Raw genomic sequence first — 17,682 nt, forward strand, 5'->3', positions numbered from 1 at the left:
TATGACAGCGTGAAGGTATGAGAAACATCACTCATCTACAGCTTTACACTCTTTTTACAGTAATAAAACATGGAACACATGCTTTCCTAATCACAGCGAAAATTCATATGCATTTCTCTCTCTCTCAGGTGTCTGATGATCATTTTGAGATGCTGTTATCGTATATTGACGGTCTACAAGGAATGGCACGATCCTCCACACTGCAGAAAGCTGAAGCGATTGTGCGTTGGGAAGGACAAGCAGAAGAGGCAGATACAGCAGATGCTGAAAAGAGGCAACAGAGAGCCAAACAGGTCGTCCAGATGCTGTGATGGACCCGTTCATTAAACAAAACATCAAAATGAAACGTTTTCTGTCTCTGTATAAATGTATACATTTTCACCCATTCAAATGAGTAGTCATAATGTCTTAGTTTGTATATGTAAAACTTGACATTCCATGAAATAAAATGATTATTTTGGTTTTTACTCATTGGCTGTGTTGTTTTTTAATCATGTTTTAAAATGTAATTAGGTAGGTCTTCCCTCTGTCTAACTTTTTTTTTAATATATATTTCATTAACAAAAAAAGTATCATACAACTTCCATGGTTGTACGTTAATATTATTTTGCCTTATGTAAATACCATGGTACATGAATCAGTACTTTTATGAGGTTTAATCTCAAGGAACGTACACTGTTTGTTCCTAAAGCGATACGTCGTTCAGGAGAGCATTTATGGTTATTAACTGGGCACAATGTAAACACTTTTTTTTATCATAACGTTCAAATAATACATAACTTTTACGCTTGGCATCACATCCACCGCTGGTAACATTGGCCTACATTTCCCATAATGCCGTGCGTTGCACGTTCCTTTGACGTCACACGCATCTCGCCAGGTACAGAAGTCCATCGTGCAGAATGAAAACAACTTTTGCTTAAACTTCATTAACAGCGTGGGAGCGGATCGTTAACGGATTCACATTTTGGGTAATGTCTGAGCTTTATTTCACGCTTTGTTGTGACTTTATCCCTCACGGTCGTACAAGTAAGCGGTTGCAAAATCACATCTTACTTTTAGTAGATGTGGATTTTTAGTAGTTTGCTAATGCGGTGTGAGCAGAAGATGAGTTTTTATGTCTTTGTGTGGTTCTTTAGAAGCATCATGGCAGAGAAACCTCAGCTGGTCAGTGTTTCGCCAGAGGACATCGAGACTGATGAGTGTTTGCGCACATACACACACATCTACAGCCCTGATCTGCTCATGTAAGCTCAATAAACTGCTTTGAGTTTTCATTTTTGCATTGGAAGTCCCTACATTGCTCAAAGACTGTCTATGCTAAGGGTATGATGAGGGCATTCTAATATATGCATGTATAGTATCAGTATTTATAGTATTTGAATATAGTATTTGAATATTAATAAATATATACATATTTATGTATTTATTATTTCTATTTTTGTATTTGTTTATATATATATGTGTGTGTGTGTGTATATATATATATATATATGTATGTGTATATATATATGTGTATATATGTATGTATGTATATGTGTGTGTGTATATATATATATACACACACACACACACATATATATATATTAATATTATACATACAGTATAATAATAATACTTTTTATAATAATAGTTTTGTGTGTGTTTGCCCAGTGATCAGGTTGCCTTCATAACCGGCGGAGGCTCAGGTATTGGATTTAGAATAGCAGAAGTTCTGATGCGGTGAGTTTTCAGTGATTGTCCACTAGTTTCTCACTGTCAACACTTTGTTAAGACTGAACTTTTAATCTGACACTTTCACTCACTCACTCACTTACCTTTTATAATGACATTTATTATAAATTGATCTTTAACCTTTGCGAGTGACCTTCGGTAACATGTAGTTTTCTCAAGCCTGCATCTTCAAATTCATCTGAATATGTTTTCTGATGTTCTTGCAAAAGTCATTTGAAGTTTATTTATTTACGTTACTTTTCTTCCTATAACAATTCATTCAGGCATGGGTGTGACACGGTCATTGCCAGCAGAAATCTGGAGAAGCTCTCTGAGGTTCTGTCTCAACAAATCTCCAAACTCATTTATGGAATTTCTTTGATGAAGAGTTATTAATCTTTATGTGTGTGTGTGTGTGTGTGTGTGTGTGTGTGTGTGTGTGTGTGTGTGTGTGTGTGTGTGTGTGTGTGTGTGTGTGTGTGTGTGTGTGTGTGTGTGTGTGTGTGTTTTAGGCAGCAAAGAAGTTAACCAGCGCTACAGGCAAGCGATGTTTGCCGATAGTAATGGATGTGCGTCAACCAGAGACAATTACATCTGCCGTGGATGAAACATTGAAGACATTTGGACGTGTTGACATACTTATTAACAGTAAGGCTCAAACACAGTGCCTTAAAAAAATCATATAATGCCAAAAAAATACTGTACAGGGTATTACCAAAGAGATTTTGAGATAGATATAGATATGGGCCAGCTAACACCCTCTGACCAAGTTTCTGTTTATCATTCTCTAATGTGATTACATAATATAGTGTACGTAGTTAGGCCGTATACTAGTACTCTCACAGCAGGACTCCTTTTCCAGAAAAATGACATTTATCAATGTATCTTTTAATGCAGTACTCAAGAGTAATTATAGTATAGACAGTTTCTTCCATTACTATCATATTAAAAAAACTTTCAAATCAATACATGCAAGCCGTAACAACGCCATGTCACAGTCATGTTTTTGTTTTCAATATATATATAAAAAAAAAAAATATATATATATAAAAAAAAAAATATATATATATATTAAAAAAAAAATATATATATATATTATATATATACACATGCATGCATGCATACATACACGCATATATTATTTATGTATGTTTTGTGGATTGTATTTTTCTTTCTCAGATGCTGCTGGTAATTTCTTGTGCCCAGCTACATCATTGTCATTTAACGCTTTCAAGACAGTAATGGAGATCGACACCATGGGAACTTTCAACGCTAGTAAAGTGGTGTTTGACAAATGGTTCAAGGTAAATATGTACATTGACCTTTGCAGTACCAAGAATTTTTATTACCAAGATATCTTGCATCTTGGCTTTTTTCCTCACTTGTTCCTCGCTTTGTATCGATCAGTGATTATTAGTCAGTTTCTCATACTTTGTGGCTTTATTTTTCTCCCTCAGGATCATGGCGGCTCCATCGTCAACATTTCCGCCACACTGGGGTACAGAGGTCAGGCTCTCCAGGTGCATGCTGGGTCAGCAAAGGCTGCAAATGGTCAGTGTCCTTTTTTGGTTGATCTGGTCTTGGTTTGACTGCTTTATAAAGTCGTATGATTGCTTTTATAAATGTTAGAATATATAGTATTTAAGTATCATATGACTAACAGTGTTACAACAATAAGACAACAATAGTATGCAGATTAATACATCAAGGTAGTATGAAGGGTGATGTTACTCCAAATCACTTTGGATAAATGCATCTACTAAATAAAAAAATGTAAATTAAATAAAACCATATTACATCTGGTGATTAAAATGGCATGAAATCAAAATTACCCCCATTTATCTATTTATTTTAATTCATGTTGCTGGTCTTATTGTGAATGATTCATACATGCATATATAAAAAAAACAATTTTGACCCCATAATGTTGGTTGCAATATTTTTTCATGTTGACTGTTAAAGGGATAGATCACCCAAAAATGAAAATGCTGTCATTAATAACTCAACCTAATGTCGTTCCAAACCCGTAAGACTTTCGTTCATCTTCGTAACGTAAATGAAGATCTTTTTGATGAAATCTGAGAGCTTTCGGTCCCTCTACTGACAGTCTAAGCAACTACCACTTTCAAGCCCCATGTCTTTACTACCTTTCTGGGGCTAGTCTGGTAGTTGCGTAGACTGTCAGTGGAGGGACAGAAAGCTCTCAGATTTCATCAAAAAGATCTTCATTTGTGTTACGAAGATGAACAAAAGTCTTACGGGTTTGGAACGACATGAGGGTGAGTAATAATGACAGAATTTTCATTTTTGGGGTGAACCGACCCTTTAAGGATATGAGATATTCTATAGGCTTCTATAAATGACTAATTATCTGCATATGTATGTGTGTTTGTAGATGCCATGACAAGGCACTTGGCGGTCGAGTGGGGTCCCAGTGGTGTGAGGGTGAACACAGTGGCCCCAGGGCCCATCTCTGGCACAGAGGGATACCGTAGACTAGGTAAGACCAGTTGTGTGTGTAGCCAAATTTTAGTCTCTCTATTTCTTTTTCACTATCAATTTTCATGCTCCTCTTCTTTCAGGTGGTTCTCTTGCCGAGACAGCAGGGGCTTTCAGAGGCATCCCGTTGCAAAGAGCCGGCAATAAGACGGAGATTGCACATGCGGTTCTTTTCCTGGCCAGCCGCGCTGCTTCATACGTCACTGGAACTATACTGGTCGCCGACGGAGGGGCGTGGCTTACCTCGGCCAATGACATGGAACGGATGCTGGGTATTATCTCATCTCGCTCTGCAAAACTATGAACAGACAGCACCGCACACAGGTGTGTGTGTGTGTGTGTGTGTGCGTGCGCGTGAGGTAGAAGACAGGTGTTTTATAAGAACCTTGACTAAAGTCATTTAATATCATTAATTATAATTATTCAAAGGCTCAAACACAATTATGAGAATTACTTTTCCAAATATGTGATCTGGTGAGCAAAATCATATTTGCTAATAATTTTTCTACCACTGTATGATTGACCTGTGAATATGTGGGTAACATCTTGGTATGAAGATCTTTTTGTAACTTATTTTCCCTTGTGTTTCTAGGTTTTTGGTCTGCAGAGAAAAGAAAGGATAAATAGCACGACTAAAGTGGATGAAATAAAGGCAATGGACCAGTTGTGATCAGGCCAACATCTGGATGAAGATATTGTTGAAGCTCACAAAAACATGCCAAGATTATTTTCACCCTCAAAAACCAAAGAAAAAATGAGAAATTATATTCTGCATAAAGAAAAATAAGCCTATTTTTAGGACCATTAAAAACTTAAACTTTAAAATTAAGTAGATTTCCGCCCCAATTCTAATTTTCATAATGCTCTGTTATACTTTTTGAGTTCATTCTTAATCATGAGATTTAAGGCTTAAATTAATGTCAGTACAACAAATAATACTATGAATTATGAATGTTACATGACATTCATGCAAATATATGTTCAAATTTTCTTTTGATTTTGAGGTGAGATATGAAAGATGTGTTCTTGACCAAACTCTGAGTCACCTGGTATATTTATAGATACCTCTGAACTGTGCATTCTTATTACATAGCAGTTGTCATATATTTCAGTTATGTTTAACCACGAAGTATTAATAATTTTAATACATCAAAATGTCTGTTTTACTTCTGATGGCATGAATAACCACTCTACACACTACGTAAATGAGTGCCTTTTTTAATTTTCAGCTACAAAACATTGTGAAGAAAGGTAAATAATGTATTCTTATATACTTAACAGTTTTCATAATAAATCTTTAATAATGCTCATATTACTTTTCCAATCTATGTTATTAACTGTAACGTCTTTGTTCGGACACAAGGGGGCGCAAGAAAATCACATTAAATGACTGAAAATAACACTGGTTAACAAATAAGCATTTCTTCTAAGCAGTCGATTATCTAATTTAATTCTGGCGAACTCTCTCGATAATGTTAGCTTAGCCACTATTTTACCTCCAGGAGTGTTTTTTAATAACAAATTATGGCATCGTAGTCGCCAGTTAACAGATGCGCGTGAATGTGTCATAAATAAAATGCCGTTATAAATCTACATTCCATCATCACCAAAGCAACCAAATGCACAGATAACTGCGCGCGGAATGGATTCTTGACGCCTGTGGTTTAAAGCTGTAGACTGCGGCGCCGACGCTGCGCATGCGTGTTGCTTACGTCGGTTTGTGTGCGCGTGTACCCGCGAGTGTGTATGTGTGAATGAGACAGCAGAGGTTGTGTATTGCTGCTGATGAGAGAGAGAGAGAGACAGATATAACTGAAACATCATTCTTCGAAAAAAACACACAAAAAAACAAGATCTCACGAGCTCATCTTAAATCTCGGATTTCAGATTAACGGATAAATCGCCGCCGAAGGATTTGTGGGATTATCGGGGGTCTCGAGCTGATTTTATCCCCGCTAACAGGCTAATAACAAGCGCAGGTGGATGACTCGTAAGACTCGACCTGGATGTTGGCCTGTTTAAGGATAAACTGAAGAATAAATCACCCGGCACCAAATCAAATTAAGGGATTAAATCAACTCGGACGGTGGACCAGAAACATATCAAGGCTTTTTATTTGATTCAAACTGGAAATTAAAATGAGAGGGGGGTCGTTTGGGCCAGCTAGTCGGCCATTGGGTTTACATCAGTTGTGGAGGATGCTGATGCTAACCGCGCTAGATCATTCTATCATTTAAGGGTTTTATTTTCTTTTTCTTCAGTCTGACAACGCAATGACAGCTGTTTAAAGTACAGCGTGTTGTATTAACATTAAAAAATTGCATGTATGCTAAGCTTTACTCTCTCAGATTGCGAGACAACCTTGTTTATCTGAGTGAAATGATTGAATACACTGCCCCATAAAAGGATTAATTGTTTACAGAGTGTTATTCATTATTACAACCAGACTTTAATACTTGGTTGTTATTCCAGGGAAGTGTCAAACCATTAATGTAACCTTATAAATGATTTGCTTATGAGGCAAGCTCAGTTTTTTTTAACATTAGGAAGTTGAAGGCTAACAAAATCAACTCGTGTAATTTTGGATGTGCAGTGTGATATTTGCAATGATATAGCTCTCTATTTTATGTAGCTTAATGTATTCTCTAATACATGTACATATTCTAAGATTGTATTTTTCATTATGAATTTCTGAGTTTTTTATGGACGGCAATCTTAAAATACTGCAGTAATCCTGTTATTATTATGTGTTGATTGGGATGTGGATCAGCAACACACTTTGAGAAGTCTTATGTTAAATGGATTAGATGTGGATTTGAATGCAGAACAGGGAAACAGGGCCAGCCTTTTTATTCATGGAGAGGTTTGCATATCGGAAAAAAATATCTCAGCCCACATGGAGCTGTGTTACGCAGTGAAACATTATCCTTGTGTCCGCAAAAGTAAACAGTAGTTGATCATTTACAGGGAGGTGGACGCTTACGCATGGGTCTCGACAAGGATATTTCTTTTGGTGCGTATGCTGGAAGAGGCCATCAATTACTTTTGAATTCCGAACATTACCTTGTGGGATCATAACAAAGGATTGGAATTTCTGGAATATTTCCATTTGTCAGAGGAGAGAACTCTTCTTTTCAATGGAGCAAGTTCTCTCCAGCCCTCAGGGGTGTTCCGAGTGGGAGGTGAGTGGGAAAGCCGAGTGGGAATCCGAACAGAATCCCCTTGGATTTCTCCTTATGGATAAAGATAACAGCTCTGTTGGTGATTCTACTAATGAAATGTTTCAGGAGAACGCCATAAACCTTGATGACTTATTTTGGGCTTCTCAGTATTCCGGGCAGACGTATTCCTGGGAAAATGATCTGGAATGTGTCTATCCCGAATGGAAGACTCCGCCGCCTCCTTCCCAAGATCTCAAAGGAGAGGGTTCTCCTGGAAGTTTGGAAATTGTGGAGGGAGATCTCATCAGTTTTAACTCTAGATCGACTAGTCCTACGTTCTCAAACTTACCCATGCAGAATCAAAACAACTTTTACAATCATCCTGAACAGGTGCCTGATTTCCTGCAACCGGTGAAGGTTACTGCCACTTTAAACCCTCTAGATGTGTACACAGGTGAGCTGGTTATTAACAACCCTACCATTCAGACTGACAAAACACTATTACAAGAAACTCACCTCAATCTTGAGGACACGCATTTAACAAACTGTGAGTTCAACCATAATTCCCTAGAGGACAGAACATTTGAGACATTTGAAGACAGTCAGAGCCTACCTCCACCCGGGACTCATTTCACTCTGTTATCTGAAGGTTTGTCGCCCGTTTCTCCCGTGGAGGTGGCGTGTATGGATACAAACTCAAATCCCAAGCCTTCAATTATTTGTCAGGCACCTCCTTCTACATCTAAAGACATCTACCTCCCATCCTCCCATGAGCCAATCCCTTCGATGACATGTTCAGATCCACCTGGCTCACCATATGCACCCCTTCAACTGGTTGAGGGACAGATGTTGTTACCCGAGCTGCTGGCTGGAGGTCTGTACTCTGAACAGGAGAGTAGTAAACCCTCAGCTAGCAACGACACCCATGATGATGATCTTCAGAGCCAAGAGACAACAGGCGCTAATATAGAAACAACACAACTATACTCTGAAGCAGAGACGGCCTGTATGAGTCCATTAGGTGAGTCTTGCATATCACCTAAACTTTGTGAAGAAACGTTGCGTGATTTATCCGCAGAAGGCTCATTTGGTGTACAATCGGACACGGTTGGCGAAGAGGTAAGAGAGGAGGCTGTGCCCAGCGCTAGAACTGATAACGTTTTTTCTGAAGCGAAAACAGAACTCACACCAATTGCTTTTATAGATTTACAAGCAGAAGATCCTTCAACTGAGAGCCTGCTTGACATAGACATACAAGAGTCCACATTAGCCTTACCGGTCCTCACACCTGAGCATAATGCCTTACTTGAGCTCTCACCAGAAGATGACAACTTACCTGAGGATCACAGCCAGCCCACACACTCACCTGAGGCTGAAGCCTTATCTGAGGTGCATCATGGAGACCTTATTCCTGTTGCCATGTTTGAGATCTTAACAGACAGCATCTCTTGTGAAGATGTACAATCTTTAGACGTTGTAAGTCCATCTGTGACGGATGCCTTTGAGCTAACAGATCAGGAAAAATGTGATGCAGACTCACCTGATGCACTCACACTTGAATTTCAGGATAGTATAGCAAGTGTAGAAACAGGCAACGCAGACGATGACCATGAGGCAACGGAGAGGCATGCAGACGATATAACAGAAAACACAGAGGATCCAGACACACAGACTTCAGATTTGCATCAAAATCAAGTGGCAACCAATTTGAAAAACAAGTCGGACAACTTGCAAAATGATTGTTTAAATCTAGATAGCAGTGAATCTGACAACAATCAAGAACTGAATGCAACAATAGAAGCCTATCAGGAACATGCTCAACATAAAGAGAGTGTACTTGTGGAAAATCTCACACTTGTTGACCAACTGAAGGACTCTTTGACTCCAAAATCAAGTGCAATTGTAATAGAGACGCCTGAAGAAAATGTGACGGCTCACCGTGACGGTCATAATACACCACTGAAAGTCAAAGAGAAACTTCAAAGAATGTCTTTACAGGGAGGGGAGGGATTGGATTGCAGAATGTCAACTCCGAGTGAAGCCATTCCTCATTGTGCCAGTAATCCTGATTCTTTAGAGTCCACTCCCTTTACCTGTGTGTGTGATCAGCTGACTCTGATGGGTGGACTTGTGGGGCCGGATCTTACCGACAACACAGAAACTCCCAGCCAATTGTGTGAAGCTACAGGAGAGGGAGAGGTGGGGTTTGCTGCTCGGTTTACACATCAGGAGGATTTCCATCAGCTGACACCATCACCAATAGACCTGGCACAAGAGCAACAAGTGAGCTCAGTCTCCCCCAGTTCTCCTCCCTTGCATAGAAATGTCTTTCCCTGCGGATCCAGCCTTGATGGGGAGGCCTACCTGACCTTAATGGAAAATACTCCAGATACTTCCAACATTTCCAAACATGCAGAAATGACTCTGGATTTGTGCAAGGCCTCAGACTCGCTGCCAACCAAATCGCATCATGACCAGAGGGTCCCCGTGGATTTGATAAACGTGCCTATAGTTTCCACTAGAAGCGAGGAGCAGTCGGCTCTCCGAGCAGTTTTCCAGGCTTTGGATCAGGACGGAGATGGATTTGTCCATATTGAGGAGTTTATCGAGTTCGCGAAAGCGTATGGAGCTGAACAGGTCAGTGTTTTGGTGTATCTTTGTCTATTTGTGTGAGTTTGTGGGTGGATAAATGGTGGGTGGGGGGTGTGTGAATGTTATAAAAATGCTTTATGATTACAGGACAGTGTGTGTCTTCCCTTGAGTCCCAAAGCTCCCAGTGAAACTCGATCGTGGTGACACCCAAGAACTGCTCTTTTATTATTCAAACCCTCAAAGACTCAAAATACAACTCTTGTCCTGTATCTATCATTTAGTCTATCCTGTTTTAACTATCAGCTGTTTTGCATTAGTTTTAACAAAGTGTTAATACACTCTTGTAATAATCACTCAAACTTTCATACCCAAGTTTTGAGGTATTTTTCTTTTACCTGATTTTATGTTTAATTACGTCGTGACTTTGTTATTGCTATACTTTAACTTGAACAAAAACTGTTTAAAGGAATATTACATGTTCAATACCAGCTAAGCTCAATTGACAATATTTTGATTTGTCCTGTGTTATTTCTTTATTAAAGAAAGAGCAAAAGTTTTGGTTACGTCGAGGCATTTGCAATTTAAATTTTAAGCAGAAATGTGAAGCTTATAGTTTTTTTCATTTCTTTTAAAAGTTGTCTGAGCTTTCAAACAGTTTAAATCATAGTTTTTACAGACGTTTTATTTAAAGTTGTACAATTGGGTATAACTTTGCATAGAAATTGTTTTTTTTACACTGAAATCATGTTAAAACTCGTATTTTTGTGTGTGGCTATACTATTGAAACAGAATATTGCAACATTTATTAATTGGCCCCATTCACTTCCAATATAAGTGTCACAATATTTTCTTATTTTAAAGAAAAAGTGGCAGTTTTTTGTTATTATTATCGATATTAAGTCACAGGTTCTGTCGATTGTGCTTCATTTTTTTGTACTAAAACAGGAATATTACTTTTAAAACCCGTTAAATTGAGTTTGGATGTCACTTCATTGACACCTAACCTGAAGGTAAATCAATAATAGTTATTGTATGGAATGTATGAATTGGTTTGTGTTTGTGATGTGAGTTCATCTAACAATATAGGATGTTCTTCACTGTTTGAGTAGCGTTAGTGATGTTTCACACTGATGTTTATAGATGGGCTTCATGTCTGTGCAGGTCAGTAGACGAGTGATGCTGTATATTCAGGAGGATGTACTTTATATTTAAACTGCCTTTTAGACGTATAACGTCAAGCACTGATTGTACCAATTTTAAAATCCCTGTTATTTTTGCCATTTAGATCAGAATATAGATCTGCGTTTCCCTTTAACTCCTGATCCCCCAGACACGCGCCATTGTGCGTTTAAGAGAGGATGGATTTGAATGCCGGAAGTCTGTATCTTTTGTGACTGTTAAAACTGCTGATCCGATCGGCTGAAAGGTTAAACGGCCAGATGAACGACAGGGAAGGGGGTGCATGTACACAAATGCACGCTTTTATTTGTCTTTCGTCATTGTTATTCATCTTTTCTCAGATGCACCTTGCACTGTACATATTTAAAGTTACATGTGACCTCTTTCTTTGTGCAAAAGTGTCATTTTTGAGTTTCTCAGATTTATTTTGTAATGAGCTTGTGACCAGGTTTAAAATGTAACTCCCCTGTTATGTGAAAAGCATCACACAATTGCTACAGTAAGCAAGTTTGCGTGTTCTTTAAAAGGTATTTTATGGTTTCAGGAAGGAAACTGCACGCCAAATTACGTCCTAGCCTCAAGGGTCATTCCTTTGACTGCGTGACTGTGATTGGACTCAAATCTCCAGATATTTCTTCTCGTGATTCAAGTGTACATTATAAGAGCTTGCTCAGCTGGTTGGCTCACTGAGATGATTTATGACTGAAGAGTTGGAGAGAGACAGGTAGACCGAAACTGATAGAAAGTACTGTACACACTGGAGAGTGATTGTGTGTCTGTGCTTGTTATACACTATGATGTTGTTTCCAAGTCGTATTAATGATACGGTTGCTATGGGTTTGCATGATGTTAGATGCAAATTCTTACCCGGAAATAGCATTTGCCAGGAAGGAACTGTAATTGGCATCAGGTTACTGCACAAAAAATGTCCATGTGTGACTCAGTCCATATCTATGAGAAAGCTGATACAGTGCATTTTAAAATGTAATTAAGGTAGAATAATTAATCTGTAATTCAACTGACTCGTGATTCGACATATTTCAGGCCTTGAGTTGAGATGCTTCTGTACTGCGGTTAAAACAGCTGACTCACGTTACACTTACTCATTACCTCAAGCAATCGCTTGGTTAATTAAATGAATATTTGATAGTACAGGTGATAAAAAACTGGAATAATCTTTAAATGATTGCATACATGGTAGAAATAAATTGCTAGTATTTATTATACAGCTCTCTGAAATGAATGATTCTGAATAGTAATGATAGATCATTATCATCAAGGTACTCAATCAATACTTGCTGGTTTTGCACGTGATTGACAGTCACTATGACTTGAAATGAGCCGATATCATCCAGGAGTGTATGATCCTATGATGCAGATTTTTGCAGCTCATTTAGCTCTTCAGTAAGTCCTACAGTTTCCTACATGGTCATTTAAACTCAAATTAATGTTTGTTTGTCTGTGTGTGTGTTTGATAAGTAGGTGTGTAATTTGATGCCCTTAGGGCTGAAATATGACACACACACAATCAGAGGTAAATGTGTAGGCACCAGTTTCATGTTTTGATTTCTCAGTCGGAGGTATTTGAGCGTGTTTGGTAGTTTTAGTTTAGTTTATTTATATCAGGACAATGTGCAGTTACATTAAAAAGATGGCTGCACCAGATTTAGCACTATGCTAATTTCCATCTGTAGTCCTACACAATTAAAATTACATAACAGAGTTAAAATGACATAACAAACATAGCATTTAACTAGAAAACATGATTGATGGACACTTTTTGTTACAATACTGTACCTACATATAGGCAAGGTTGTAAACTCAAGGGCTCTGTGTGCATCACTGTCATCTGTGTTTTTTTATATTTTTTTATTTGTATTTTATTTTTTTTTCCTTAATATGTATTCTTAGTATAGTTTTTGTCTATGGTCGCGTTATGTCTTTCTTTTATTCTATTTTGCTGTACGTGTACCTTTTTTTTGTGTGTGTGTGTGTGTGTTTAAATGTTTTGAAAAACCAATAAACTGCTAATCATAAAAAAATGACATAACAAAGGCAATTAACATAAAAATTACATAACAAAGACGGTTAATACAATATAAAAAGGCAGTTTGCAAAGAAGGTACAATATACAAATATAAAGTACAAATTACCAATTTGTGTGCAAAATTAGCTAGTTGCAATGTTATAAAGTGCTAAATATATGGAGTGCAACAGTTTTTGTTTTTTCTTTCTTTTTCTTTGTTTGTTTTGTTTCTCTTCACTTGTTTTCTGAGAACTTTGATTTTAGAATTCACAACTGTAAGTTCTGCTGTTGCCTGGTTACCGACTGTGCAATTGTGTCTGTTCACTGGAGTGTAGCGTGTGTGTGTGTGAGAGAGAGAGAGAGAGAGGGAGGAGTGTGTGTGTGTGTGTGTGTGTGTGTGTGTGTGTGTGTGTGTGTGAGAGAGAGGGAGGGGGGGGGAAGGAATGTGTGTTCTGTGTTTTGTCACTATATGTTAGGGATTGACAGATTTTTGTCTGTGTTTTGTTTATCCGTAAGTTACAAAAAAGATATCATAGTAATGTTTTGTTCCTAAATAGAAGGTTAGATGGATAAGAAAAATACTAAATGAGCCCATGTCACTTTTATTGAATATCATAAACTTGTCTCTTATTCTCACTTGACATATTTTGATTATTTTAATTTGTGCTGGAGAAGTTAACATCCTTACATATTAAATGAAAAAGAAAAAGAAAGACTATTAAGATGACAAATTTGAAATTTTTCATTCTTTATCTTGTGGGTAAATCAATTTATGTGTGTTTTGTTGTCCATAAATGCATGATAACATCGTTATCTCTGCTCTGTTTGTGTAAGATGAATAGTTTGTTTGTGGTTTCAGGTGAAGGATCTGACACGGTTCTTGGATCCCAGCGGTCTGGGTGTGATCAGTTTTGAGGATTTCCACAGAGGCATCAGTGCTATCAGCAATGAAGGTACAGCCGCATACACACACACACACACACACACACACACACACACACACACACACACACACACACACACACACACACACACACACACACACTCAAGTCGTGTTTAAATCACGCTGGGAGTTTCCATTAACATCTTTTGTTCTTAATTACAGATTAATTATATAATAGTCTAACTCAAACCCTTAAATACAACTTTTGTCATTTTCAGAACAGAATAAAAATATAATTTGAACCTTTATGCAGCATTTATTCATTTTTTCATCTCCAAAAGGATTTTTATTTATTTATATTTGGCCAGGAAATTCATCATCAGTTCTGTCCTCTGAAAGAATAGCAGAGTCAGAAACACAGAAAATCTTGTTTTCTTCATGACTAAGTGATAATCTGACACTATTTGATAACGATTTTTCAGATGAAAACATCTCCTGTGTAGAAAACACTGTGAGTAATTCACAGATGCTCTGACTCATTATTGTGCTCAGTGAATCACGCTGCTCAATTGGGAATTTTGAATTTCTTTTGGAGAAGAGTCTCACTTGCTGATAAACAAAATCCGCACAGGAGCATTACCATGACTGATATATTAAGAGTATTAAAGGTGCAGTGTGTAATTTTTAACGGCATCTAGTGGTAAGGTTGCGAACTGCAACCATCAGAAGTTACGGTGGCCGACAGGAAGTGATGTCGTCGTCTGAGACAGCAGAGAGTAGCCAGTTAAGAAATGAGGTTTCTTTACAAAGATAAATTAAGAAATGAGGTTTACTTAATTATTCAATAAAACGATATGTTATTGCGAATATTATTGTTACTTGTTCATCATTGAGTCAGTGTTTTATTCACTGACTTTAGCTGTAGCTTCTTTGCACGAAGAACAACACAGTGACAAAACGTGTTTGTCCGTTTAGGGCCACCGTAGAAACATGACGGCGCATTTCAATGTAAGGGGACCCACGGTGTGTGTAGATAGAAACGGCTCATTCTAAGGTAATAAAAACATAACGGTTCATTAACTAAGGTCTTTATACACCACTGAAAACATAGTTATGTATATGATATTGCATTTCTGTCAACAGATCCTCCCAAATATTACACAATGCACCTTTAATAGCTCGATTAAACATTCAAACGAAAGGCATAGTGAAATCACACCAACATACACTACCGTTCAAAAGTTTGGGGTCAGTTAGATTTAAGATTTAAAATAAGTATCTTCTGCTCACCAAGGCTGCATTTATTTGATAAAAAAACAATAAATAAAAAAACAGTAATATTGTGAAATATTATGACAATTTAAAATGACTGTTTTCTATTTTAATATATTTTAAACTGTAATTTATTCCTGTGATCAAAGCTGAATTTTCAGCATCATTACTCCAGTCTTCAGTGTCACATGACCCTTCACAAATCATTCTAATATGATGATTTGCTGCTCAAGAAACATTAATTATTATTATCAATGTTGAAAACTGTTGTGTACAATTTTTTTTCAAAATTCTTTAATGAATAGAAAGTTCAAAAGAACAGCATTTATTTAAAATAGAATATTTTCTGACATTATAAATGTCTTTACTGTAACTTTTGATCAGTTTAACTCATCCTTGATGAATAAAAGTATTGATTTATTTTATTTATTTCCCCCCAAAAATAAAAAATAAAATTCTTACTGACCCCAAACTTTTGAACGGTCGTGTTTAATGTTACAAAAGCTTTAGATTTCAGATAAATGCTGTTCTTTTGAATCTTTTTTGTATCTGACAGAACCTGGTCTTAAATGCAAAGATCATGATCATCCTCAGATGTTTGCTGCTATAGTTTTCTTGAAGACACCTGGATTGCTGTACATTTGAATCTGCTCTAAACCTTCAGAATAGTTAGTCTGGGTTTGTTAGACTCTGTTCCTAGACAGTAGTACTATTTAAAGTACTATCTAGGTAGTAGACATAAAAAGCATCAAATATATAAACATGCTTTAAAATATGGTCTATGTTGGCTTCTCACTATTATATACACTCCCCATCTCGCTTTAGATCGATCATGATGATGGTGGAATAGTTTGAAGCACTTTGCTTGGGTTTTCTACTGATATCACTTCAGTAATGAGGATGAGGTCATGTTTCTAACGGCGCTCTGTGTTTCACGAGTCAGATTTCGCTCTTCACTAATGGATGAGTTACTGGAGCATCTACCTCGCTCTGCTTGTCATGGAAAACAAAATGTTAATGTGGAAATTATATAACGTGCTTGCTAGAAATTATGGTTTAGATATTTCTGTGGCTGTGCGTTTCTGAACTCTTGCTTTTATGTGTTAAAAAAACAGTTGCCGTGGTGTGCCAACCAACTAAATAAACACGCATCAGTGGCGGCAAAATCACACCATTAGGAGGATCTACAACTGAACTAATCTGGGGTACAAAGACGTAACTCGCTGCTTAAACACCAGTACGATCCATCGTTGGAGAAACTAACTAGCTAGTCATGACTGTTTCCCGAAAACATTGTAACTTTGTCACACATCCATCAATTGAAACCACATTGGTTCAACAGTATAGTTAATGATGTCACTCAGGTGGCCTGTGTTCCCTCTTACATCACCAATGGTGTACGTGTCACCGTCTGCACGTACGTTTAAGTTTACGTCACTATATTACAATTAAATCCTAATCTAATCATGACAAACTATACATCGTTGGAAAGGTCTAAGACTCATAAATAGATGTTTTAGGACTGTTTTTTTGTTACAAATTATGTAGGAACAGAAATAGATGAATTTATGACAAGAGTGCACCTCAAAAAATCGACATAATAACAGGAGTTCTGACGTTTGTCACAAAAAGTCGACGCACACACTTTTAATAATTTTAAACGTTGGTTTTCATGCAAAAATTTCATAAGAAAACATATAATCTAGTATTTTTCAATAAAAAATTATAAAATAATATTATCTTCTAAAAAGTATAATATATATATATATTATCCTCTAAAATATAATATTATCTTTTTTTATCGCCTTTTTTATTACATTACATATTTTAGTACTTATCATAAATTAGGTATCATTTGAAAGCTTACGATCTCAGAATTCATCCTGTGAAAACTGTTTTGAAATTGGACATTGTGTTACCATACAAACGGTACTCTAAATTATTTTTTCAGGCTCCTCCCCTTTTGGGCATCATTATGTTTCATAATTTATGATCAAAATATTTTCTAATCTTGACAAAACACATATTGTCAGAAAGGTCTGAGTCTCAAGGTTCCATATTATGTGACAGAAGTGATATTTGGACAGAAATTTATTAATTTGTTATGACAGAATGCATACAATTAAATTCAATGGAATTCAATGTCACCCGGTGGCTTTTTTTGGTATTACGCCTAAACAAAATCTCATGGGAACTTCAATTTCTGTGATATCAACTTCAAATTTGGAACACAACTTGGTTAAATATATGGCTTTGATTTTATAGTTTGTAAAATATATATTTAATATAAAAGAAAAAATATGAAGTAAAGTATATTTGATTTACTGTAAATTTAAACTTCCATAACTTGTTCATAC

At 36.8% G+C, this 17,682-nt stretch overlaps 3 protein-coding genes across 8 annotated transcripts in view; all 3 read left to right on the plus strand.

Annotated features, from left to right (window-relative positions):
- Positions 1-17,682, plus strand: part of chlsn (cholesin) — a 51,672-nt gene that overhangs the window by 14,594 nt on the left and 19,396 nt on the right. The gene's annotated exons all lie outside the window — the stretch shown is intronic.
- On the plus strand, positions 844-5,522 carry LOC309509173 (peroxisomal 2,4-dienoyl-CoA reductase [(3E)-enoyl-CoA-producing]). Of its 2 annotated transcripts, none has more exons than XM_082183758.1 (10): positions 844-971; positions 1,140-1,247; positions 1,654-1,722; positions 1,998-2,049; positions 2,226-2,361; positions 2,893-3,017; positions 3,171-3,264; positions 4,109-4,213; positions 4,296-4,536; positions 4,805-5,522. In XM_082183758.1, the coding sequence occupies exons 2-9, from the start codon at positions 1,147-1,149 to the stop codon at positions 4,514-4,516; spliced, it is 903 nt and encodes a 300-aa protein (XP_082039884.1). In that variant the 5' UTR covers positions 844-971; positions 1,140-1,146; the 3' UTR covers positions 4,517-4,536; positions 4,805-5,522. The 2 variants fall into 2 exon arrangements, with proteins under 2 accessions (XP_082039884.1, XP_082039883.1); XM_082183757.1 differs by having other exon boundaries at positions 4,296-4,484.
- On the plus strand, positions 6,004-15,054 carry LOC309509162 (rab11 family-interacting protein 3-like). Its single transcript, XM_082183734.1, has 3 exons — positions 6,004-10,010; positions 14,030-14,123; positions 15,029-15,054. The coding sequence occupies exons 1-3, from the start codon at positions 7,350-7,352 to the stop codon at positions 15,037-15,039; spliced, it is 2,766 nt and encodes a 921-aa protein (XP_082039860.1). The 5' UTR covers positions 6,004-7,349; the 3' UTR covers positions 15,040-15,054.

The sequence above is a fragment of the Leuciscus leuciscus genome (genome assembly GCF_965113295.1).
Source record: "Leuciscus leuciscus genome assembly, chromosome: 11".
NCBI classification, from domain to species: Eukaryota; Metazoa; Chordata; class Actinopteri; order Cypriniformes; family Leuciscidae; genus Leuciscus; species Leuciscus leuciscus.

Excerpts from the sequence above, each read along its gene's own strand:
- LOC309509162 (XM_082183734.1), top strand. The coding sequence starts at position 7,350 with ATGGAGCAAGTTCTCTCCAGCCCTCAGGGGTGTTCCGAGTGGGAGGTG. Across the intron at positions 10,011-14,029 it reads AAGCGTATGGAGCTGAACAG|GTGAAGGATCTGACACGGTT; the intron begins GTCAGTGTTTTG and ends TTGTGGTTTCAG.
- LOC309509173 (XM_082183757.1), top strand. The coding sequence starts at position 1,147 with ATGGCAGAGAAACCTCAGCTGGTCAGTGTTTCGCCAGAGGACATCGAG. Across the intron at positions 1,723-1,997 it reads ATAGCAGAAGTTCTGATGCG|GCATGGGTGTGACACGGTCA; the intron begins GTGAGTTTTCAG and ends CAATTCATTCAG. Across the intron at positions 3,018-3,170 it reads TGTTTGACAAATGGTTCAAG|GATCATGGCGGCTCCATCGT; the intron begins GTAAATATGTAC and ends TTTCTCCCTCAG.